General features: G+C 41.0%; 1 protein-coding gene across 4 annotated transcripts in view; it reads right to left on the reverse strand.

Annotated features, from left to right (window-relative positions):
- The window catches only part of LOC140463166 (solute carrier family 12 member 5-like), a 1,088,806-nt gene that overhangs the window by 53,199 nt on the left and 1,008,422 nt on the right, over nucleotides 1-27,185 (reverse strand). For all 4 annotated transcript variants that reach the window (XM_072556937.1, XM_072556936.1, XM_072556940.1 and 1 more), the window contains exons 10-14: nucleotides 21,496-21,594; nucleotides 18,116-18,173; nucleotides 10,140-10,314; nucleotides 7,229-7,347; nucleotides 2,471-2,569 (exon numbers count right to left, since the gene is read on the reverse strand). In XM_072556937.1, the coding sequence (XP_072413038.1) occupies nucleotides 2,471-2,569; nucleotides 7,229-7,347; nucleotides 10,140-10,314; nucleotides 18,116-18,173; nucleotides 21,496-21,594 (550 nt within the window). The remainder of the gene's footprint in view (nucleotides 1-2,470; nucleotides 2,570-7,228; nucleotides 7,348-10,139; nucleotides 10,315-18,115; nucleotides 18,174-21,495; nucleotides 21,595-27,185) is intronic.

Below are 27,185 nucleotides of genomic sequence, written 5' to 3' on the forward strand. Positions count from 1 at the left end.
ACACTGGTGCAGGATATTTGCAGACCTGCCTCTGATGACAACCCTTGGTGTCCAAAATCATCAATCCTTTGTTTTCTTTATAGCTATCTTTGTCTTCTGAGTAAGTTCCACATTCTTAACTAAGAAGCTATCTTGATTTTTGAAGTCCATTAGAAAGAATAAACAGTTACCTGAGATGTCACAATACCAACTTCACCCTTAATGTGTCATGGTTGTTGCAGGAAGTTCAAAATTCATGAGAGAATGAAGCATCAAGATGGGCTCATTAAAAGCTGGAGCTCCATCAGTTACTTTCTTTTGCCTTCATCCAGTCGTTCATCCAGAAGAATAATCTTAAAATGGCCCAGTGGAGACAGCCATTAACAATTTGAATGAACTTCATGCATCAGTAGCACTGCTAGCTGAATAGATAACAGATTGCTTCTAATACAAAGTGACAGCCCAGTTGAGGTCTCATTGGCCTTCAAGGTTGAGCAAATCTTATTTGCAAATTTTACCTTTTCTTCAAAATCATATCTTTGCAGCATAATTCTAAGCCAGTTGTTGCATTTTGGATGAATGCATAGTAATGGGAATGTGTTTTTTTTTCCATGGCTTTATCTGTCTTCCCATTATATCATTGACTCCGAGAGGTTAGTTAGACTAACACTAGTACCTTCTCAGAATGCATATTCTGTGTTTATGTATTTAGACAGTGCATATTCAGGTCTTAACCAAAATGAGACTTTAAATTCTCCAAACTCTATATCCACATAAAAGACATTTTCCAGAAAAGGTTACTGACTAAAAGAAAGAAAGAACAACTTGCACTTCTGTCGCAACTATCGCATTCGCAGTATGTTTGAAATGCTTGACAGCTAATTGAGTTCAAAGCAGCCACTGTGCTAATAATGGAACACCAATAGCCACATTGCACTCCACAAGGCCACATAATCAGTAAATAATGACCAGAGTTTTCTGTGGTATAGGTTGATGGATAAATATTGGTCAGGACTCTGGGGAGAACTTATCTGTTCTTCCTCAAAGTAATGCCATGAAATCTTTCATTTCATTTGATAGGGTAGTTTGGGCCATGGTTAATTGTTTCATCTGAAAGACAGCACCTCTGAAGTGCAGCGCTCCATGATGTAGCACTGATTTGTCGGCCTAATCTGACTCAGAAAGGAATGTACTAACACCATTTACAACATAATGAGGAGCATTTTTTTTTGCCCCTTTCTGAACTTAGAGATACTGAAGTGAATTATTATACCTGCACCGTCATTTTAGCTAATTCAATCATGTGGCTTAATGACCTGCATATTTCAGTGTTAGATTGTGCAGTCAGCCACTGAGACATGTCAGGACACTTAGAGAGCACACTGAAATAACTGTAGAGTTGGATTTAATGAATGTGTAGAAGAGTCACTGAGGTAGGCTGTGATGGAAGGCGAAACAACAAATGAGACATATTGGTCCAACTCATCTTGTGTACCTCACAAAGAGCTCCAATATGACCAGTATGTTCATTTCCAAATATCACAATTTAATGTAGCACTGTAGCCAGGTGCGAATATCCTGCCAGAAAGTTACTGTCTTGTAGTATTACCATCAAATATACTATGCAAATAAACATTGTTTGAAAGTAACTCTGAAACCTGGCCTGACTTTTGTGGAAATCTGAAGGGTCTATGCTAGAACATTGACTGTCTACTATATATTTTACACAAGAACAGAAATATTTAAAGTATGATACCTAAAATGGTGGAATTTTTTACTCCAGTTGATTAATGTTGAAGAATGAATAGAATTTATTTGAATGATGAGAATTTGATATAGTTGAAAATAAAACTTATAGATCTGATGTTAAACCTATCACTTTATGTCATCTGTTCTATGCACAGATGTTTTCTATGGATAAGAAAAATAAAGAGTTATCATCTGCAAATTTGATCTGTATCAGCTGATTAAAAATCTTCAAAGTCTTTAAATTTTGGGTGCGCATCTCAAGGATTAAAATGCAAACGTTCACTGGGGTAAACATGGGAAAGGTGCTAGGGTCAAATAAGATTTGTACGTTAGTGTTAAATAATAGCTGTACACTGTGCTCAAATATCATCTATACATTCAGGTTAGATGATATCTGTACATTGCTTAAAATTTGTGCTTATAATACAGAACAAAAATCATCCAAACTGCTGATGATGTACTGCCCCATTAGTGCCAGATATCCATTGTCCTCAGTTTAACACATTTGAAGGTGCCTGCTATCTTCTGTAGAAAATAGCTGTCTTACACTCTGAAGCACTTGTTATATATACAACACACAGCAAGCCATCTGCTATCCACTACATAACATGCACTGAGACATCTGTAATCTTTATGTAACACACGCTGCTTTATTCAGGTGTGTTTTTTTTAACGACTTGGTCTGGATGATTTTAAAAAAATGACAAGGTTAAAAAATGGCAGATAAGGAAGTATGAAATACCAGTGGTAATATCTGAATCTGGGTCTCCAGTTCGGGGTTCGGAGTAGTGTCTGTAGAGCACAGGCTAGGTTCACAAACATGTAGCACATTAAGAAAAACCTGAGGATAAATACAAAACACAAAATCATTTCCTTTGTTATGCTGAGAATACACAAGACATTTAATGATAGTGAACGTTACACTCTAACAGAGGCCTCAAATTGATATTACACTGAAAACATAGTCTTTCAGAGGCACCAACATGGAAACTTGAGCTTTAGAATTGACAATCTTCCACATACATTGACCTATTTCTTCTTATTTCAGATGCTTAATGAGTAACTCTGCATTTCCAGCATTTTGTAATAGTTATTTCAGATTTCTCGCATTTATAGACCATCTTTCCATCTCTATCTGGAGTACCTGATAATATTGATGAACACAATGCATTAATTTCAATGATATACAATGAGGTGTAATTGTGACTGGTGATTGTAAACCCGTGGCTACCATGCTGGGATAACTGACCTGGCCCTCTTCAAAGGAAGCAGATGCTGACTGACTAGTGCAATTGACTGCAAATAAAAGTACCTGGGAGGCAAAAGAGCACTGAGGTGTGGGAGGTGTTAGTAATGGAAGTAGTCAGGAGTAAAGAGACACATTTCTGCAAGAGTTGGGGACAATGCAGTGTGAGAGATGGGCAAGAGTCCCTCAAGGAAGATTCTCAGAAGGGAATGGCACCAGAGGGCAGGGAGGTGAACTCCTGTATTCTGGCTGCCTGAACTAGCAGCATTCCTACAAGAAATTCAATGACCTTGCCATGGTTGTTCACAGTCACAAAGTGCATCTTCACATGATGGTATTTCTCCAGCACAGATCAAACTTCCCATACTGGTCAATGCCTTGAAGTTCATTGTTTGCACAATGTCTGGACTTAGAGCTAATATTCAGATGTCCCAGTTAACTTTGACGATGCAGATCATGATGCAAATTTCACTTCTAAATCCCAGAGACTCCACAGACATGCAGCTAGTCAGTTATAATTGCCATATCGCCCAAACAGAGAGGAACACAATAATTGATTTGTCCGCCTTTCTTGAGGGAGAAAGAAGCCCCTTATATCCAAAATTCCCAAGAACATTGATGATGATGGTTTGTTTCTGTCTTTTTACCACTTTTCAACTCCAACTCCACTCTCATTCTGCTATCTGATGTTAAGTGCATGCTGATGATGGTGCAGCGACGGAGCTCTTGCTATCTGCCACTCATCATTCTCTAACGTCAACCCTCACCGTCTGATTCTTTTTAAAATTGAGGCTTGACCAGCCAAAACTGCCTTAGGACCAAGAGTGAAAATTTCACCACACCATTGCTCAAAAAACACTGTGGTCTTGTGGTAACTCAGTTCAGAGACTGCACAAACTATCGAGTATGGTATAGAATTGGGATCTGTGCACAAGTCAGCAAGATGCATGGACCACAGGAAAAGATAGTTTTTCTATCAGCTCAGTGCAGGATGAAGTTGCATATGATCTCTACTGCAAAGGATTCAGATGAATACCTCATGGAGTGGCCTGTAGAAGAACACTGATGCACAGAAATACTGAGTGGTTTGCTGCATTTGTAGGCCAGAAAGCCTCTTGCTATATAGCACTACCACCACTGAATGTCCCACTTTTGACATCCTGGGGGTTATAAGTTGATATGGAAATGAACTGGACATAGCAGCACAACAATAGGTCACAGTCTAGGAATTCTGCAGTGAGGAATGCACCTCCTGGCTACCCAATATCTTTTCTATCATTGTCAAGGCACAAATCAGGAGTGTATCTGGATGAGTGCAGCTCCAACTACACTCGAGAATCACAACATCATCCAGGACAAAGCAGCCTGCCTGTCTAGCACCACATCCATCACCTTCCACATTCATTCCCTCTGCTACCAAGATACAGTGACAACAGTGCATGCCATCTATAAGATGTACTAACTCAGTAAAGCTTCTCTGACAGCACTGTCCAAACATGTGACATCTACTGCTAGAAGGACAAAAGCAGATGAATGGAAACACCTTGACCTTCAGGACTCCCTACGAGCCACATGTCACCTTGACTTATATCACTGTTCCTTCACTGTCACTGGGTCAAAATCTTCGAAACCCCTTCCTAGCACAACTGTGGGTATCATTTGCAGATTAGAATATCTAGTCGGCATGGAGGAATTGGACTGATGGATCGGTTTCTGTGCTGTACACCTCTATGACCCTGACTGAAGCAGTTCAAAGTATTTCACCACTACTTTCTCAAGGGCAAATGGGGATGAGCAATAAATGATTGTTTTACAAATGGCACACAGATATTCCAAGAATGAAGAGGAAAGAAATGTCTAGTTCAAAACTAGCAGACTGCATCATATGAAGCTTGGAGTCCATCCTTTCCAAAATGGAAATGGTAGCCAACTTTATAACAACACCAGTGCACCAATGCAGTGCTTAGTGACCAATGTCTCAGCTTCCATTGTTGTACAGACGAGAGCCACCCAACATCTCAATGCTGCAGTGGAAGCTCATGAGGTTGTGAGATCATGGCTGTGGAACTCAGTGTTTAAAGGAACACACAGATGCTCAAGGCAGTAATGTGCGCTCCATCAGATTACTCGAGTTGTCAGTGATTCAGTGGAGCATGAATCTGCTGTCCTCTCTCAGAACGTACATCTGCTACTGCCACAGCAGAAGTGCTCTTGCTAAACGTTCACAGTGAGCCAGCTCAGGCTGATACAGATTTTGCTGACATGATGCAGTCTGAAACTGGGAGCCCAAGGCCTAGAGCTGCTTGAGGGTGTCCTGCTAGATCGTCTGACTGTCTATAAACAATGTGCAGAGGTCATTGGAAAAGCACATAGTGTTGTCAAGTGCTACAACAGAGCAATGTAAAACTGAAACTATACTTTGGATATACAAAAGATTGATACAATCACGTTTTAACTCATGTAGTCCCATGTGGTCTATATGTACAGAGTAGGGAAGAATATCCAAGTAGACTGACCAAAATAATGTTCTGAAGGCCATCAGCTATCAGGGTAATTTCAAGAACTGGTTTTCTTTCAATGGCTCAGGAAAGATCTAGAGAAACTGAACTCAAGTTTAACTCTCAACGTGAACAGATTTTATCCACATGACAGGTTATTTAACAGCTTGGTCCTGAGCAATCACATTTGCAGCAAGTGTTTGAAGTGTGAACACCTTCAGTGCTAAGTTTATTAGCTGGAGGCAGAAGTACAGATATTGTGAGGCATCTTGGAGGGAGGAAAGTTGCCTGGATTCTTTGTACCAAGAGGCAATGTCACCTCTTCAGATTGGGTTGTGATTTGGTCAGTGATCACAGAAGGAGGGTGTGGCTGCAAATGAGAAAGGAAATTTGACCCAGAAGGCAAGAATGCAGGGACCTCAGATTTGAAATTGTCCACCAGATTTGAGGTTCTTTCAAGTTGTCTGGATGAGAGTGAGGGCTGTAGTGTGCATGAGATGATTGACCATTGCACCATGACATTGCAATTCACTCTAGAGGAGGAAATAGAAAAGAAAATTGTGACAACAAGGAGAGTAAAATGAAAGGGATTGATATCATTCTCTGCACAAAAAGTGTATGTCCATAAATTGTATTGCCTGCATAAGGTTCAGATTTATGAAGCACTGGCATCAATACTGGGGAAAGTGGAATCTAAACAACAAGGATGGTCTCCACCTGAACTATGCTGGGGCCGGTGTTCTTGCCAACTGCATAACTAGGCAAATACAAAGGATTTTAAACTAAATAGTGGGGTAAGGATCAAATTTGGAAAGATGCAGTAAATAAAAGAGTAGAATCAAGGTCAAAGAGGAAGGTATTAATTCAGCAAACAATGAACAGGTCATAACAGGAAAGGATAGACAGTATCAATGTAAGAGTCAACATACAGATATGACTAGAATTTTCAAAAATAATATAATTTTAAACCTTTATACTCTGTATCTGCATGCATGTAACATATGAAACAAAACAGATGAACTAAAAGTGCAAATAGAAATGAATAAATACATGATAGCATTATCGAATCATGGTTACAGATTTAAATGGATTGACACCTGAATCATGAAGGGTATAGAAGAATTAGGGATTACAGGAATCTAGGAAAGGTTGGAGGGGTGACTCTGTCAGTGAATGATGGAATGTGCACCATAGAGAGGGATGATCTACGTTTAGGAAACCAAGACATCGAAACAGTTTGGATAGAGATATGAAATTATAAGGGCAAGAATTCACTTGTGGGAATGGTGTACAGGCCCTTTAACAGTTAATACATGACAGAGTGAAACTTGATAGAATTGAGAGCTTGTCAGACATGCATGGTGATAATCACAGGAGAATTTAATGTACATACTGATTGGAAAAGTCTATGGACAGAGGTGGCTGAAATGAGGAATTCAGAGAAGGTTTTTAGGATAGTTTCTTGGAATAGCATATTCAGGAGCTGACCAGACAGCAGGTTATACAAGAATAAAACAAAAAAACTGCAGAGCCTGGAGATGTGAAATAAAAACAGAATTAGTTGGAGAAATTTCAGAAGGTCACTGCATTTGAATGTTGACTGTACTTTCTCTCCAAGATGTTGCCAGACCTGCTGAGCCTCTCCAGCAGTTTCTGTTTTTGCTCCTAATCTGTATTGATCTCTTTGCAGATGCCACAGGCCATTGAAATCTACTCTAGATTTTCAGGTCAGTAATATTCCAAAAAAGGTACGTACATGGAGAGGATGGGTGCTACCTCATCCAAAGAGGCAATGAGGATCCCGGTTTCACAGATACACGCTGTCAGTAGCAGGGCCCAGGTGGGTTCACCATTGGCTTTTCCATGACCAAATACCTGGGAAAAATAGAAAAATGAGACAACTATAGCAATAGCAGGAGAAATGATGCACATTCACAACTGGAGACCACTGTAGAAATAGTATAACATTCAAAGGCAGATGACCTTACTGCAGGTCGTCCAGAAAGAGATGAGAAAACATGTTAGAACAGACATACTAAATAACTTAATTCCTGCCTCAGAATTGTCAGCTTGCATATCCCTATTAAAAGCTATTTGTATTGGATGCATGAATCTAGGTTAGGGCAACAGGTTGAAATTATGGTCCATACAGGCATGAGTGAATTAGGTAGGAAAAGTGTTAAAATCCCATAAGCAGTGCTTGAGGCACTATGGACAAGATTAAATAGCAGGATCGCAGAGGGAGTAATGCTATGCTTGCTCCCAGAATGAACGGCTTTGCACCCTGGAAGATAATGCATGTGTATGGACATTTGGGAAAATGGTGGGAGGTAGTAAGGGAAGGAAGACCTCATATGCATGGAACCAGTTCTGGCCCAATTTTCTCACTGACAGGTCAACTAGTTCTGTTTGGGGGAGATATTAATTTATTTGGGGAATAGAATAAATAGCAAAAGGAAAATAGCAGAAATTAAATTAGGGGACAAAGAAATATAAACAACACTAAAATTAAAAACATCACAAAATTGTAGCTGTCAGATTTTATAAAATGGGTGATAGTGAATTAATGGCTTGTTGTACAATTTGTCAATCAATTCAACAGAAATAAAACAGACTGCTGATCTGTTATTTCCTCTTTCCAACATTACAAAAAGTAAAAATTAATCCCATTCTGTGATAAATCTTCACACATTGGACACATGAGGCTGGGAATGTGGGTGTTGAGCAGTGAAGTGCATGGTTTCAACCTTATGTCTTGTGGAAACCGGTATGTGTGGAGAAAGAGTGGAGCTAGAAATAGCACAGCAGGTCAAGCAGCAGCAGTGGATGGAGAAGGGGAGTCGAAGTTTCAGGTCAGAACCTTTCACCAGTCCTGATGATAGGTTCTGCCCTGAAACGTTGACTCCCCTTCTCCTCTGATGCTGCTTAACCTACTGTGCTTTTTCCAGCTCCACTCCTTATCCAGTCTGACTCTCCAGTACCTGCAGTTCTCATGGTCTCCAAGAAACCGGTATAAGGTCAGTTACCACAGTTACTTACAGACAGTACAGCTGCCGGGATTGACATTTAAGTGGTTGATTGACATTGCTTAGTTAAGCAGTCGGTAAGGACAGTAAGCCAAAGCTTTCAGATCCATTTTTGTATGTGCATATTGGGTCCTGATGATGTCATCGGGAACTGAGGGCAATTTTAACTTGTAAGTGTGGGCAAAAATGATACGGTGAGTTTTAACAGCAGGCACAACCCCACAACAAAACAGAAGGCGCTGAGAAAATCATGTCTGTGGAGTTGAATTACATAAATGTCCTTGTTGGTTGCGAGGAGAATATAATACCACACATGTGGTCCTGAACATGAGTGAGGCTCCTTTTACCACTTCTGCGTGGCCCTGACACCAAGCCACATTCTCACTGATTGCATGGGTGGGAACAACTTATATTTCTTCTGTTTTATTCATCTCAGGAAGAAAAGCATTTGCTATTTCAAATAAAACAAAATGGAATTCAGAAATTACTGTTCGCAATGAAAACATATGAATTCTTCTGTACAAGCAAGTGTCGGATTACATCAACCACGTTTTGCAATTGCATCTACAAAATATGTCACAGAATGCTCAAGGCTTTGAGAGTAGAAGATTAGCAACAGTTCAAGACAGACTGTCTCTTCAATTCAGAGATATGAAATTGTGACGAACTGTACCTAAGGAGAGAGTGACACCACAATAACAATTCAGCATACAGCTCAGTAGGAAAGCATATGTAAAGGCTATAGCTGGTGTTCCTGTCACATTCAATTACTATTGTCTAGGACCTCCGTGATCCCATTGCATATGGTCATTGATCTTATTGTTTGTTCAGGAAAACACTACTGATTACATTTTGGATCTCACTACATTTGGGATACTCTGTCATGACTTGACTTTTCATGTTCCAGAATGCTCACGGGACCTAGATCAATGTAGCTGACAAATCATCTAGATCTAGTGACTCCACTTGTTTCCTCAGCACCTCTCCCATTTGCCTGAAGGAATGGAAGATAAGGAAAACCATTGCAATAAATGATTAACTGTGAGGTGAATAGCTCTGACTTCTCATGAGAGGATGTCCTCCAGCCTGTTAGGGGTAGCTCAATCATAAACATGCATTTTGTGAAGAGGAAACTTGTCATTGAGTGGAGTAAGTTAAAATGAGAAGGAGCGATCAACCCTAGTTTTTCTTCCATAAACCCATGTAATAATGTCCTCACATTCAGGCACTGGTGTTGAGGACGTGTAACTGCTATATTTTCTCCATTTCCAAAAAGATGTGGAATCAGTAGCAGTACTCTTTCAATATCTGTATTGAAGTGGTTTCAGTTGTTACAATATATTCATGGAGCTAAACATCAACAAAATAATCCTCACTATTGTCCTTACATGTTTCCCTTAGATTGTTAAACTATCTTTGATTTTATCTCAATTTATCACAAAGCCCTGTCCCCCCAAGGTTCATGTTGGAAACTGAATGCCTCATTGTTTTCAATTACCTCATGGTGAGGAAATAACCAGGTTTGCAAGTCTGGATCAGAGTGAAGTAGAATTTTCATACATTTAACACAAGCATTCTTTCACATGCTCCTAATGTGATCTTTGTTCCATGATAAGCACAAGTGAAGCTGCAAAAACATACCCGTAGGAAAGGTACAATGCCATCTCTCGAGATAGCCTGCAGAAGGCGAGGGGCACCTGTCAGACTCTGAAGACCAGCGCCACATGTGGAGAAGAATGAACCAATTACAATGACCCATGGAGATGGCCAGGACAATGTTCCAATCACAAGATTTCCATTCACAGCCTCGCCGAATCTAAAGAAAACAAAGAGGCCTGGTTTACAAACTCAACTCAATGTGGTCACAATTATATATATATAAAAAAAAAGAACTGCGGATGCTGGAAATCAGAAACAAAAACAGATATTGCTAGAAAAGCTCATCAGGTCTGGCAGTATCTATGGAGAGACAGCAGAGAGAATGTTTCAGGACCAGTGACCCTTCTTCAGAACGGATAGTAGCTAGGAAAAGGTTGGTATATGTGCTGAGGATGACATAGCGACAAGTAGACAATAGGAGGAGATGGAGTCCAGAGAGCAAGAAAAAAACAGTTCGACAAAGAAATGGATGAAGGTCAGTCTGGGGGAAATCAATAGCTGCTAATGGGGCCCATTAGTGTCTGACAATGGGTTGTTTGTGGTAACAGCCCATGTGATGGCAAGACTTAAGGTGTGGGGATTGGGATGGGAAGATGGGAGAAGATGTTAAGCTATAAAATTGTTGAACTTGATATTGACTTCAGAAAGTTGCAGCATCCCCAAGTGGAAAATTAGGTTTTGTTCTTCCAGCTTGTGTTCAGCTTCACTGTCGCACCACAGCAAGCCAGAGAGAGAGATGTTGGCCAGAGAACATGGTGGGGTGTTAAAGTAGCAGGAAACAGGAAGCTCATGCTTATTTCTGTGGACAGATACAAGCATTCTGCAATGCTGTCATCCAGTCTGCGCTTCATTCCTCCAATGTAGAGGAGGCTACATTGTGAGCAGCGAATAAATTGGGTAAATATCTGTGGCCTTAGAAAGTGAGGAGGGAGGAAGTAAACAGGCAAGTGTTATGCATTATGCAATTGCATGGGAAGGTACTGTTGTGCTGTGGAGTGGAGGGTGTGTCTCAGAGGGAACAGTCCCTGAAGAAAGCTGACAAGGGAAGGGAATAAGTGCCTTAGGGTAGCAACCAACTGGAGGTGGTGGAAACAGCAGTCTTTTGGATGTTGATGCTGGTGGGGTGGTAGGTGAAGATGAAAGGGACCCTATTGATGTTGTCAGAGGGGTGAGGGGGGTGAGAGCTGAAGTATGGGAGATGGGTCGGACATGACTGTTCAGCCCCATCTTTAGCATATATACCAAAACTTCCTTAACCATAATCAATTCTGAAGAAGGGCCACTGGACATTAACTCCGTTTTGTCTCCACAGATGCTGCAGAGCTGCTGAGATTTTCCACTAGTTTCTGTTTTTGTTATCAATGCTGAATGTCCATTTGACAGCATCTGTGTTGTAATTTCTTTGTAATACAGGATTCGGTGGTGGAGCCAAAAAAAAATGAAGTGGTGTTGAGAGAACTGTATGTTCTTTTTAGATAGATGAGCTTAAATGGAATTAAATTGCTCTATTTTTCTCTATACATCCTGAGATGGCAAGTGCTTCTGGCTAGCACAGTAGTTGACCTAGATCCAAACCACAAGTGAGTGAGTCCCTGCAGCAACACTGCAAGGATAGTGAGCAAATACAGTGATAAAAAAGACCAGCTCTCACCTTTGCCTTTAAAAAACAACCCAGAAATTGCAGAGAGGAATTGAGATGAAATTGCACAGTTTCCGTAAGTGTTGCAAAGGATGTTAATGTCTTCTGTCACTGATTGGGATTTTGATAGAACCTTCTAATTACCTTAAATCTACCAGTGACTGCACAGAAATTTGAGGGTGTCAAAATGAAAAGGCATTCAAGACCAAGATGACAGCAAAAATCAATATTATTTCAGCAAGCCACGTTCTTGTTTTGTTTTTCGAAACTTCAGAGCTTAGACGTAGCCTAGTTGCTTTACATTTTAGGCAATGAAAAATGCATTTTTTTTGCAAAATAAGCAATGGAAAATATGCCCAAGTATGGTTGGACATTTTGCTGACCAAACGTCCTAAAGCCTTGACAAAGCATTTCAAGACATCACATACTTACACTCAGGTTTAAGAGATCACAGATTTAATATTTCACTATTGCACTAAATAGTTCACAGTTTTTCAAGATAAAATATTATGAAATATATTACAGATATGGAAAAAGGTAGTCGAGTGGCTAGGGAACTACAGAGTATCTCAGTGATTTGTTCCAAAATTCACATCAAGATGTGAAAATGAATCCAATAAATGGAGCAATTGTGACCATGGAAGTTTTTGGACTCTCAATGAAAAAGAAGAACTGCTGCGCTAACATCCTTCATGTGAAAGAAACCTGTCAGCTCTACTTGATCTCAACTACCCCAGTCTCATTACAGTGTGGTTGACTCTTACTTGGTTCTTAGTATGACTTAGCAAGCCATTTGGTTATGCCTGAAGGAAACTGAGGATGGACAATACAGAATATACCCATCAGACACACATCTCAATAATTAATCTAAAAAAATCAAATTGTCCTATTTGTATACACTTTGCCTCACATTCATTCCTAAATTTAACCCTTCCATTCTAGAAGGTGCTGATGTTTAGGTCTGCAGGCCTGAGCAGTCCCACAATGTTGACACAAGTGCCAGCTTCACATGAGACCCCGAAAGATGACTGTAGGTTAATTATGTCTTTGTGCTATTGAGTGCACTGTTGAGTTGAATCGTGGTTTCACAAGAGCCCACATATTTAAGAACCACCTGTGAATTAGGTGGAAGCTGATTCAATAGTAATATTTACAGAGGAATTTGATAAATAATGGAAAAGGAAGAGTCAGACATCGCACAGAGCTGTGGTAATAGGAGACTCCATAGTGAGAGGAACTGACCGGGGTTTTTGTGGCAGCAGGCGGGACTTAAGGATGGTGTGTTGCCTTCCTGGTGCCAGGGTTAAAGACATCACAGACAGAGTGCAGGAAATCCTCAAGGACGAAGGTGAAGAACCAGAAGTGGTGGTACATGTCGGCACAAATGATGTCGGGAAGAAGAGGAGGAGCATACTACAGCGGGACTTCGGAGAACTAGGAAGAAGGCTGAAAAGCAGGACGTCCAAGGTGGTTATCTCCGGTTTGCTTCCAGTTCCTCGGGCTGGTGAGGCCAGAAACAGGGAGATAATGGACTTGAACGTGTGGCTGGGGAACTGGTGCAGGAAGCAAGGATTTAAATTCTTGGATCACTGGGGTATGTTTTGTGGTAAGCATAAATTATGGGTGGCACGGTGGCACAGTGGTTAGCACTGCTGCCTCACAGCACCAGAGACCCGGGTTCAATTCCCGCCTCAGGTGACTAACTGTGTAGAGTTTGCACGTTCTCCCTGTGTCTGCGTGGGTTTCCTCCAGGTGCTCCGGTTTTCTCCCACAGTCCAAAGATGTGCAGGTCAGGTGAATTGGCCATGTTAAATTGCCCGTAGTGTTAGGTAAGGAGTAGATGTAGGGGTATGGGTGGGTTGCGCTTCGGCGGGGCGGTGTGGACTTGTTGGGCCGAAGGGCCTGTTTCCACACTGTAAGTAATCTAATCTAATCTAAATTCTACAAGAGAGACGGTTTGCACCTTAATAGGTTAGGGACCAGCGTTCTGGCAGGCAGGTTTGCTACTGCAACACAGCTACGTTTAAGCTAAGTAGCGGGGGGAGGGGACAAACTGGATGTTTAAGAAGGAAATTGGAGGGAAAGTTAGAACAAGGGAAGTCTAGAAAGACAACTGTATCAATGAGGCAGAAACTCAGAAAGGGATCATGCTGTAAGGTTGAGTGAAATAGGAGTTGATGGGAAGGGTGAGGGCAGTAACAAATTAAAAATACGATACATGATTGCATGAAGCGTTAGAAATAAGATGGATGAGTTTGAGGCTCTTTTGGAAATTGACAGATACGATATTGTGAGGATAACTGAGACGTGGCTTCAAGTGGACAGGGCCTGGGAAATGAATATTCAAGGCTACACGTGCTATTGTAAGGACAGACTGATGAGCAGAGGGGGTGGGGTGGCCATGTTGGTAAGGGATGATATTCAGTCCCTTGCGCAGGGGGACCTAGAATCAGTGGATGTAGAGTCAGTGTGGATAGAGCTGAGAAATACTGAGGGTAAAAAGACCCTCTTGGAAGTTATCTACTGGCCCCCAAACAGTAGTCTGGATGTCGGATGTAAGTTAAATCAGGAGCTGAAATTGGCCTGTCGCAAAGATGTTACTACAATTGTTATGGGGGATTTCAACATGCAGGTAGACTGGGAGAATCAGGATGGTATTGGACCTCAAGAAAGAGACTTTGTGGAGTGCCTCAGAGATGGATTCTTAGAACAGCTGGTGCTGGAACCGACCAGGGAGAAGACAATTCTGGATCTGGTATTGTGCAATGAACCAGAATTGATCAGGGACATCGAAGTGAAGGAGCCATTGGGAAGTAGTGACCATAATACAATAAGCTTCAATCTGCAATTTGAGAGGGAGAGGGTACAATCGGAAGTGACAATATTTCTGTTGAATAAAGGGAACTATGGAGCTATGAGGAAGGAGCTGGCCAAAGTTCAATGGTGCAATAGCTTAGCAGGGATGACAGTGGAGGAACAATGGCAGACATTGATGCAGGATCAGTTCATTCCAAAAAGGAAGAAAGATCCTAGGAGGAGGTATGGGTGGCCGTGGCTGATGAGGGAAGTAAAGAAACATATAAAATTATAAGAGAAAAAGTATAACATAGCAAAGATAAGTGGGAAAACGAAGGACTGGGAAGCTTTTAAAGAACAACAGAGGATTACTATAGGAAGGAAATACGTAGAGAAAAAATGAGGTACAAAGGTAAACTGGCCAAAAATATAAAGGAGGATAGTAAAAGTTTTTTTAGGTATGTGAAAGGCAAAAAAATGATTAAGACTAAAATTGGGCCCTTGAAGACAGAAACAGGGGATTATATTACAGGGAACAAAGAAATGGCAGAAGAACTGAATTGGTACTTCAGATCTGTGTTCACTGGGGAAGACACAAGCAATCTCCCTGAGGTAACAGTGGCTGAAGGACCTGAATTTAAGGGAATTTATATTTGCCAGGAATTGGTGTTGGAGAGACTGTTAGGTTTGAAGGTTGATAAGTCCCCAGGGCCTGATGGTCTACATCCCAGGGTACTGAAGGAGGTGGCTCGAGAAATCGTGGATGCGTTGGTGATTATTTTCCAGAGTTCGATAGATTCGGGATCAGTTACTGCGGATTGGAGGGTACCACTTTTTAAGAAAGGAGTGAGAGAGAAAGCAGGAAACTATAGACCAGTTAGTCTGACCTCAGTGGTGGGAAAGATGCTGGAGTCTATTATAAAGGATGAAATTACAGCACATCTGGATAGTAGTAACAGGATAGGTCAAAGTCAGCATGGGTTTATGAAGGGGAAATCATGCTTGACTAATCTTCTGGAATGTTTTGAGGATGTAACTCTGAAGATGGAGGAGGGAGATCCAGGAGATGTAGTGTACCTGCACTTTTAGAAAGGTTTTGATAAAGTCTCACATACATTAGTGAGCAAAATTAGGGCGCATAGTACTGGGGGCAAAGTACTAACTTGGACTGAAAGTTGATTGGCTGATAGGAAACAAAGAGTAGTGATAAACGGCTCCATTTCGGAATGGCAGGCAGTGACCAGTGGGTTACCGCAGGGATCAGTACTGGGACCGCAGCTTTTTACAATATATGTTAATGATATAGAAGATGGTATTAGCAATAACATTAGAAATTTGCTGATGATACTAAGCTGGGTGGCAGGGTGAAATGTGATGAGGATGTTAGGAGATTATAGGGTGACCTGGACAAGTTAGGTGAGTAGTCAGATGCATCGCAGATGCAGTTTAATGTGGATCAATGTATGGTTATCCACTTTGGTGGCAAGAACAGGAAGGCAGATTACTATCTAAATGGAATCAATTTAGGTAAAGGGGCAGTACAGAGAGATCTGGGTGTTCTTGTACACCAGTCAATGAAGGTAAGCATGCAGGTACAGCAGGAAGTGAAGAAGGCTAATAGCATGCTAGCCTTCATAACAAGAGGGATTGAGTATAGAAGTGAAGAGGTTCTTCTGCAGCTGTGCAGGGCCCTGGTGAGACCACACCTGGAGTACTGTGTGCAGTTCTGGTTTCCAAATTTGAGGAAAGACATTCTGGCTATTGAGGGAGTGAAGCGTAGGTTCACGAGGTCAATTCCTGGAATGGCGGGATTACCTTACACTGAAAGACTGGAGCGACTGGGCTTATATACCTTTGAGTTTAGAAGACTGAGAGGGGATCTGATTGAAACGTATAGGATTATGAAAGGACTGGACACTCTGGAGGCAGGAAACATGTTTCCGCTGATGGGTGAGTGCCAATCCGGATGACACAGCTTAAAAATACAGGGTAGACCATTTAGGACAAAGATGAGGAGAAACTTCTTCACCCAGAGAGTGGTGGCTGTGTGGAATGCTCTGCCCCAGAGGGCAGTGGAGGCCCAGTCTCTGGATTCATTTAAGAAAGAGTTGGATAGAAGTCTCAAGGATAGTGGAATCAAGGGTTATGGAGATAAGGCAGGAACAGGATACTGATTAAGGATGATCAGCCATGATCATATTGAATGGTGGTGCAGGCTCGAAGGGCAGAATGACCTACTCCTGCATCTATTGTCTATTGTCTATTTGCAGTGTAAAGTCCCTATACAATAGCGTTTCAAGTTGCCCCTGTTCTGTAAGATGTGTTAAAGATTTTCCCTTTCATCTCTGAGATGGGCCATAGATAGTTGGTTATCTGTAAGGTAAACTTTTGTCTTAATGAGTAACTCTATTTCTGCCACACCCAATCCCACAAGATGTTTTTTAGCTATACAATTCTGAAATAACAGTCAGTTAAAGGGTTAGTGTTGCTCCATATACCTGCGTCGGGAGTATAAAACCCCTAGCTCTGGACTACAAAAGAAAAGCATTGGCCTGTAAAAAATAGCTGATGACCTACATTTGTGCTGTCTGAAGCAATCAACTTTTGTTTGCCAAAACAGTGAGGCTGAGTTTATATTTTAGCAAATCTGCCTCAGATGAACTTCAAAGAGATTTTTGTTTGAACGAGAAGAATCTGTAGACAACTTGTCAACTGCTGGCTGCCAATCAAACATCCCATAAAAGAATTCCAGACTGCTAACTCCAGCGTTGTACTCCATCTTAAAGGCAAGAACATTGATAAACTTAAAGGTGTTGCTAATTATTCCTTTTTGATTCAATCTCTCCATAACTTTTGCAAGTGGCCTTTGTAGAAAAGAATTATTCCCCGCATCTACGAACATGTGAAATAACCAATATTTCTGGTTCAATGTTACAACAATGTTGTTGTGATCTTTACAGAGTCAGAGTCCACACGAAGGAGTGTATGGAAAAAATGACACCACCTTTTTAAAAATAAAAGGGAATAAAAAATCACGATCTGCTTATGAACAGACTGTAAGAAGAGAGAGAGAGAGATGTTCACTTTTAAACTTGAAAACTGTACATAATAGATCAGGAAAAGGAGCTGTGAGACCAATTGGATAGTTCCCTAAAATAGACAACACAGGAAATAAATGACCTCCTTCTGTGCTCTATGGTTCTATGTTTAGTTTTCAGATGAGGTCTCAGAATAGCATTATGTGTTAACAGCAGCATTTTATTTTGCCTGTTCTTTTGCAGGCCAATTGTAGCTCTTGCTACCCTGCCTGTGATTGCTAATTCACAAACAGGGGAAGGCACCTGCCAAACATGATGGAGTCATGACTTATTCTAGAATTATGGCGTGCTGCACAATTTAGAGGGAATTAAATAGGAAAACTGCCAATGAAGAGGAAGAAGCTGAAAATACATTGTATGCCGTGACTCCATACATTCAGTTCTCTTGATGCATATTTTATTAGCAACGAACAACATGTACTTACTTGTCTCTGAGTACCACACCTTCAATGCATGCCCCAAAGAGAATGATCGTGGATACATCTGTGATGAAGTATTAAGGATTAAAACAGGAAATGAAGGGCTACATGGAGAAAGCAATGGGAAATAGCTACCGAGCAGCTAATTCAAGATAATCAGTCATGCTTGTCATGTGGCTCACTGACATTTGCTAGAACTGATATTTTCAAATGCAAGGACTGGTTCTCAGCATACAAAAAGGGAGATAGTAAAACCTTGATTTACCTGGGAGCTTGGGGAACCTCATTGCTTTTTCTATGGCAACATGTCCGCCAATCAATTTTAACTTGTCTACCAATATGTGCACTCTTCTCTTTCAATGCAAGTTGCTGTGTTTGAAATTTGCATTTGTCATGATGAGTGCAAGCCAAAAGATATTAGCAATATGCTTCTCTTTTCATTAATATTCTAGTTTCATCCTTTCATTTTGTTTATTCTCTGATTATAAAGGTAATTTTTGGTCATTGTACAATACTATGTTCCCTATTCTATGGAAGAAGATAAGGAAGACAGAAGGGAAAGATTCCAATGACAGCCATAAGCAAGGCTGGCAAAGACAGAGAAGATTTCCCTTAGCTTCCTACCACATGGGAAGTTCAGACTTTTTGCTGCATATTTGATGGTGGTTTACTTCTAATTCAGCCTAACATTGCGCTTCCCAATGATTCAGGTTGAGTAGATACAAGTCAGGCTAGCATGAGCCAAATTTGTTTCCAGCCTGCACAGGATTATTCCAAATGTGAAATTTAAGATGTGGAATCAGAGTTGGGAACAGGTTAGAACTAATTGACATAATGGACTGTCATTCAATAACTACCCTTCATTTTAGTGATATCTTCCCAGGTATAATGCTGGAGACTGCAAAAGCTCTCAGGGAGTTATAATTCCTCAATAACGAAAGGAAAAGGCCCACCTCTCTTGTCTCGGTACTTGCTCATGTGCACATCTGCTGATTGAACTCCTGTCTCTCTCAATCCTATATGGTGTTATATCTTTTCCTCAGCAAATGTTCCCCATCCACACTTTGAACGCCTTCCTTTATATATAGGTCTCTTGTTTTCCTCTTTGCAGGAGAAGTGCACACTCAATCTCTTGTGTTGAGAGAGAGAGGCAGAGGATTTGAGGTGGACCTCTAGCCATCTACCAACTGACAGCTGCAGAGGAAGAAACACCGGACATCAATTGAGGATCAACATGCCTCATGATGGTATCTAGTTAGTGATCTGTTCGACAGAATTAGATATCAGATAGCCATATGAAATATAAAACTGGCTCCTGTTGACTTAGTATCAACAGCCATTGAACTACGATTATCTGCACAATTATCAGTTAAAATACGCTTAGTTTAACAATTCCAACTCATACCTTTAATTAGCTATTGGGTCTTTAAGTCTCACACAGGAAGTGATGCAGGTGGCCAATGGTGGCCCCTCACTCTGAAGATAACCCATTACAGGACACAGACAGACCACCTATTAGCTCAGATAATGACACAATGGTGGAGCCAATAATTGGGTTTTCAGCCAGTATCTCAAATATCACAAGTCAGCAAGAGCAGATGGTGGAGACAAGGACAGCAAATGCAGAATCATTCAGATGGCATGCCTTGCTCCAACTTCTACCCAGTTGCACGCAGATGCTGAATCGTGGGAGCCATTGAAGAAAAGAATGCTTGTGAAGCTGTAAAAAAGAAAGTGTGATGTTTGATGGGTATTTCAACCACACCGTACATGCCCTGGTGAACAGCAAGACAAGGGCGGTGGTGACATTATCAGTCAATGGTAAAGACTGGGGACAGATCCATTAAGCAGAAGGTCTTGTTCCATCACCTGTTGAGGGATCTTGAGGCTCCAGAATTTGGTGTTTTGAAACACTGAAGGAGCCTATTCACTGCCTCTATATCCTGTCTTACAGGATTGGTCTCTTATGAACTGTACCCCTCTGCTCATCCCCTGAGCGTACAGACCTGAGAGGAGCAGGCTGCAGCTTCTCCTGCTCAGACTGACTCTGCTGATATTGATGCTGCAGGTAGTGCTGGTACTGATTCTACTGGAGCTGCTGGTACTGACTCTGCTGATATTGATGCTGCAGGTAGTGCTGGTACTGATTCTACTGGAGCTGCTGGTACTGACTCTGCTGATATTGATGCTGCAGATGCTACTATTACTGTTTTTGCTGGGATTGATCCTGCTGGTGCTGCTGGTCCTGATTCTGCTGGCACTGCTGGTACTGATACTCATCTGAACTAGCAGTTAGATCAATCATCTTGGTTCTCATCTGAAGTCCAAAGTAAAATAAAGTAAGCAGTGCCCATGATCTGAAAAATCAGATTGCTGAAGTGGAAGTCAGACGTACTAAATTACAAAGTTGTCAATGTAACCTCCAAAGCATTTCTCACAAGTAGGCAATAAAAGTGTTGAGAGGTTTTAATAATTATTGGCACATCTTCCTATCATGTTTCCAGCTGCCTCATTTGACAGCGTGTTCTCACCTGGCTTTATCTGGCAAATTTCAAGAGACTCAAAAAACTTGTGGGACCACAGTTAAATTTCAAAATCCAGGTCACTAACATATTAACTGAGCAATTAACATATTGAAACTAATCTCATTCCTGATGAAGGACTTTTGCCCACAACGTCGATTCTCCTGCTCCTCAGATGCTGTCTGACCTGCTGTGCTTTTCCAGCACTCTTGACTCTAATCTGCAGCATCTGCTGTCCTCACTTTTGCCTATATTGAAACTAGTAACCCATCTCTCTCAACAGGTCACTTTGCACATAGCCGAGCAAGCTGTAGTTAAAGACAGATATTTGGATCTTATTGAATAGGAGTAGACCATTTAGTCCATAGTGCTTGTTGATGGCCAGAGGTTTGTGGTAAGCTTCCTGTTTTAAACCACTTTCAAACTCTCATGCTACTGCAAGTTAAAATTCCACCCAGTCATTCTCGGAGACAGATAAGTTGGCATTTCTGCGCAAGTTTGGATGTTTCTCATTTTGATGAATGGCAGACATCAGTATAGATATTTAAAGTATGATCACTATATTTATGAAAGCCCATCAGTTGAAATAGCTGCACTAAATTTCACACACAATAAATGAAACAATTTGCTAACTCATTGCAGATTATTTTTTTAAATCCCAGTTATAACTTGAGTTAATTTAATATTTCTAACATTAAGCAGCCTCTATACATACTTAATAAAATCATTGTTTGTCAGCTTCTGTGCCTAATAAACGAGTGGGAGCCATTTAGAGCTTTGTACATCACAGCAATGAAAGTTATCACTTAATTATCTTATTACGAGCAGGTTAGCTAAGTTCTGCATTAAGAGACAAAAGGATACAGACTGCAGACGTTGTTGCAATTGCCATGATTGTACCAATTGGAATAGACTTCTGGGCATCCCTAAGGTCTCCTGATCTATTTGAACCAGCCATAATTCCTGGAAGAGAGATGAAGAATAGATCACTTGAGCATTTTCATAATCTCTGTAGCAGTGATTTGAGCTTTAGTATCTCAAATCAAATTTCCGTAGGCTCTCATTTGTCCACCTTCTCCGCTGATACAATAGTTGCTTCGGAAAAGAAGATAATTAGAAATATAGAAAAAGAAAGCAAGCATGCATTTGCACAGAAGTATTCACTCTTTAACTTGACAGTGAAACAATAACTTCCTGCGAGGTTTTAGGGGACTTACTTATTATGGGAATGCAGGGTAGATACACAATGAAGGCAAAACACTGTGAAGGGAATCATTTGGAAATTTTATTGCCATTCAAGTTTCTGTTATGAAATGGAAGTCCTACATATTCTCTCAGGTACGCTGTTGTAAGTGGACTTCATGTCTTACCTTTTCGAGAAGCCAATACTGCACTATATGCAACTAAACAGTACTTTGATATAATTGCCCATTGTGATTTAAACAGCATAGCCATTATATGTGGTAATTTTCAAATCTTTTGAAGACAAACTGAGAAAACATCTGATATATTGATATGTGATTAAAAAAACATTAATCTACTTTATTGTATGAATTGGAAATACTGAACAACAGTAATGATCAGATTCACACAGTACAACATTCTATTGTCCCTTTTTGCAAATTAATGGCATGTTATCCTTAACAATCAAGTTTAGTTTCCTTATCTGACATAAACAAAAGCAGCAGAATGTCCCAGAAGGTCTGGCAATGTCTGGTGAGAGAAATCAGAGTTAAAGTTTTAGGTCAGGTGTCCCTTCCTCAGAACTGGTTGAGCTCGGTCCAGCAATTTCTACTTTTATCTCTGATATATAGCATCCACAGTTCTTTCGGTTTTTATTCAAGGAGATTGTCTACAACATTCTCCTGACATCTGCTTATAACTTCAATGGACAGAAGTCTTGAAGAAATAGGGCGAGTAGACATAGAAACATAGAAGGAGACCATTTGGCCACAGTCTGTGCTGGCTCTCTGAAGGAACAATTCACTTATTGCAACTCCAATAATCTCTCCGCATAACACTGCACAATCATTGTGGGAGAAAGAGTTTCCTGATGTCCACATTGCCTCTTTTGCCAATTACCTTAAACCTGAGCTTTCTGATTCCTGATCCTTCCATCAATGGGACAATTTTCCCTATCGACTCTGTCTAGTTGTAAATTCTCCAATCTATGTAATCGAGATTGAGATTCTTGGAACCATTCTTGCGAATACTTTTGGCATTCTTTCAAACTCCTACTCAACCTGTAGTTTGTAGAACTGGATGTAGTACATCAGCCAAGGCTGAACCAATGCTTTGTACAAGTTTAACACAAGTTGTACTCTCTGGTCCCATTGACTTCTTTGACAACACCTTCCCAATTTCTGTCTTCTATCATCCAAAAGGATAAGGATATCAGACAGATGGGAACTTCAGAATATCACCTCATGCAAGCTCTCCTTCAGACATCATACAATTCTAGCATGAAGCTATACCACCATTTCTTCCCTATTCCTGTAACAAAGTCCTAGAACTCCCTTTCTAATTGCACCTACACACATGGCACACAGCTGTACAAGAATCTGGCTCACCAACACCTTATCAAGGGCAATTAGGAATGAGGAACAAATGCTGTACTTACTAGCAAAGCTAACATCCCATTTAATAATTTTAATACAGCAATCATCAAAATTAAGCAGTCTTTCCCTTCTTGAAGCACAATGTGTGAATTAAGGAACTAAATAAAGCCTTTCATGGTTTCAGATCATGGACTCTCATTAAAACAAATGAGTCAACGTGCTGCTTCCATTGATCTAATACATTGGACATAATAATAAACTAAAAACAGGAGAAAAGTGAATGGAGTGAGGGAAGTGGGAGAGGACTGGGGAAAATAACGTAGGCCAACGTTTTTAACGCTGCCTGATTTTTTTTATGCAGTGATGACACCAGCTTCTACATGTGCGGAACAGCTTTCATTTCATCTGGCCTCACGCGGGTACCATGCTAAAAATACAGGCCTACTTTTGTCAAAGTTCCACAAAGGTTAAAGATTTTGAAAAGTATGCAGAATTCCCCAATTTATTTTTCAGACTCAGGTAGACAGAAAGCACGAAACAGGTTTCTGTGTTTACAAAAAATGACTATTTATTACAAATAAACAGACTCTAGCTACCGGTAAATAATTATAAACTATTAACATATAACTAATAAGGAGATAAATAAAAACCAGGAGTAGGCAATTCATTATTCGAGCTGATAATGGCCAATTTCATTTTGGCTTCAACTCCACTTTCCTGCTTACTCCCAGCAACTCTTTAAACTGTTTCTAATTAAAAATTTATTTCCTCATTAAATTTACTGTATTCTGGTGATCACTGCAAACCAGGGTGAGGAATTCGACATGTTCATGACACTTTGAGTGAAATAATTCTTCCTCATATTTGCATTAAATCTGCCACACCTTAGCCTAAAATTATGATCTCACATTCGAGATTGTCCTACAACTAGAATCATCCACTATACATCTACTTTGTCAATCTGCTTAGCATCTGATATTCCTCAATTAGATCTCTCATCGTACTAAACTTAAGGGCAAATAGACCTAAACTGCTTAACCTCTCCTCATAAGGCCAGCCTTTCATCTCTAGAATCATGCTAATGGACCTTCCCTGAACTGCCTCCAAACCATCATGTAAACTTCATAAGATAAAACTTGAATCCACTTTTAAACTCTTGTTCCACACACATACAGACTGACACAAATAGACAAAAGAAAAGTTTGGGTGTTATGGGTGGAGGGAAACATTGGGAAAACCATTCAGAATTTCCTGTTCACAGGATTTGCTGAGATTATTCTTGTACTGATTGGAATGCTGTTTTTCAATCTTCCTTTGCAGCCACTTTCCCTTTTTTGCAGAAGGCACAAGATGACTGGTTCACACTATTATTGTATACCTATGCTTTTTAATGAAAAGTCATAGCTTAAAGCAACTACTTAAGGAAAAAGAAACAGGTTTTCTTCACTTTAAAGTGTTTAATTTCAGAGAACAGACACAGCTCCTGAGGTGAAGGAAATGTGAAGACTGCTCCATAATGTGTTCACAATCCCAAACTATTTGGCTGCCTGAGACCCAATCACATTGTTGTTGAAAGGCAGAGACCTTTGTCATTGATAACTAGTCACTTGTCCACAGATCAAATAGCTATTTGTTGCTGACTGGATTTCCATTTGTACTTAGCACTTGAATCTAGATTATCTGCAAATCTTTAACTACTACTTGAACTGGCAGCTGTGTAAACAGCACTTACAATGAGTGGCAAATTACTTGTTTTCAAAAAAAAAGCGATCTCTCAACAATCCTTGATTTTAAAAGTCATTTTCCTATTTCAGTCTACAAACAAAAATACAGAAAAACAAAAAGATATTGTACTAACAATTTAAAGTGTTTTCAGATTTGGCTTCCAAGTTTTTCTACAGTTTGTTTACTTTTCTCTGGGTCCATGTCCAATTTTAATCAATAAAACACCATGATCATTAGGAGTAAACAGACTCACTGAATCAAACATAGAATAATTGAACACTAGAGTCAGGTTGGGAGCTGTAATTTAGGGCATTAGCTACTTTGGGGAATGATTGGGGTGGACTATGGAGTGGATATGTGCTGCACTCTCTCTCTGTGACCTCCCACCATTGCCACTCTTTAAGTGTATGTGTCCTTGCCAAGTGCAGTCTGACGCTAAACTGTCTGGACCCAAATGTTCAAAGTCATCCTTCAGGGTCATCAGTAGACTCCTCCAAATATGGTCAGGAGTTTCCCATGAACCATGATATATTTAGTGGGTAGAAATGTAGGAGCTCTGGACCATGCAATGAAATATAGAAGACAGGCACAAACGCAAGTAATTGGCTTTTGCATGTAATTATGATTAGAGACAAAAAAACTACAGATGCTGGAATCCAAGGTAGACAAGCAGGAGGTAGAGAAGTCAACATTTCAGATGTAACCTTCTTCAGGACTGGGGGTGGGTGTAAAAGGAGCTGCAGATAAGGTGGAGGAAGGGTGATCCTCTCTCGACTCCATCCTCTCCCCCTTGGTTCAGACATTTTGCACCTACATCCATGACACTAAATATGCCCTCTTTAATGACTTACAGTTTCCAGGTCCCAGTGCTTTATCTTCACTATGGACGTGCAGTCGTGAAACATATCCATACCCCACAAGGATGGCCTCCAGGCACTCCACTTCTTCCTCTCCAACAGACCTATCCAGACCCCTCCACCAATATCCTCCTCTGCTCCACCGAACTAATCCTCACTCTTCATAACTTTTCCTTACACTCTTCCTATTTCCTCCAAATCGAGGGAGTGGCCATTGGCATCCGAATGGGCCCCAACCACGCCTGCCTCTTTGTCAGATACGTCGAACAGCCTTTCTTCAGTACCTACACAGGCACTTTGCCTCAACTCTTCCACCATTATATCGATGACTGCATCGGTGAAGCGTCCTGCACCCAGGCTGAGAACTGAAGCAGTTTATCAACTCTGCCCACAATTTTCACCACACCCTCCAATTTACTTGGTTCATCTCGGATACCTCCCTCCCCTTTCTTAATCTCTCAACTTCCATTTCCAGTGACAGTCTCCAGACAGATGTTTACGATAAATGACAGACTCCCATAACTACCTGGATTATACCTTCTCCCACCCAATATTCTGCAAGAACTCCATCCCATTTTCCAAATTCTCTGCCTCCACTGCATCTGCTTGGAAGAGGAAACATTCCACTCCCAAGCATCCCAGATGTCCACCTATTTTGAATAACATGCTTTTCCTCCCTCAGTCGTTCAGACAGTCCTCCACTGCACCACCTCCATTCCCCGTTCCACTGTTCTAAACGCTGCTCCTCTAAACATAATAAAGACAGGGTCCCCCTTGTCCTCACTTATCACCCCACCAGTCTCCACATCCAGTGTTTCATCCTTAAACATTTTCACCAACTTCAATTAGACCCCACAACCAAGAACATCTTCCCCTCCCAACCCCTCTCTACCTTCTGCAAGGATCATTCCTTTCAACAGTCCTTGGTTTGCGCCACTCTCCCTACCAAACCCCCAACACCACCCCCCAGCTCCCCCACCTCCCCCCTCCCTGAACCCCCAGGTACCTTCCCCTGCAACCATAAAAGATGCACAACATGCTGGCACATAAACCCCCTCACCTCCATCCAGGGCCTCAAACATTCCTTCCAGGTGAGACAAGAGGTTCATCTGCCTCTCCTCCTAGTTTACTGTATCCAGTGCTCCCGATGTGGTCTTCTCTAAACTAAGAGAACGTTTCACCAACCATCTCAGCTGGGCCTGCAGGGGCTGACCAGACCTCCCAGTCACCGCCCATTTTAATTCCCCTTCCCACTCCCTTTCTGACATGACCATCCTTGGTCTCCTCCAATTCCACAGTGAATCAAACCACAAATTGGAGGAACAACACCTCATCTTCTGCTGGGCAGCCTTCAGCCCAAAGGACTCAACATTGCGTTCTCCAATTTCAAATAATCTCCCTTCCCATCCCCTGA

This window comes from Chiloscyllium punctatum, chromosome 37 (assembly GCF_047496795.1).
Source record: "Chiloscyllium punctatum isolate Juve2018m chromosome 37, sChiPun1.3, whole genome shotgun sequence".
Classification (NCBI taxonomy): domain Eukaryota; kingdom Metazoa; phylum Chordata; class Chondrichthyes; order Orectolobiformes; family Hemiscylliidae; genus Chiloscyllium; species Chiloscyllium punctatum.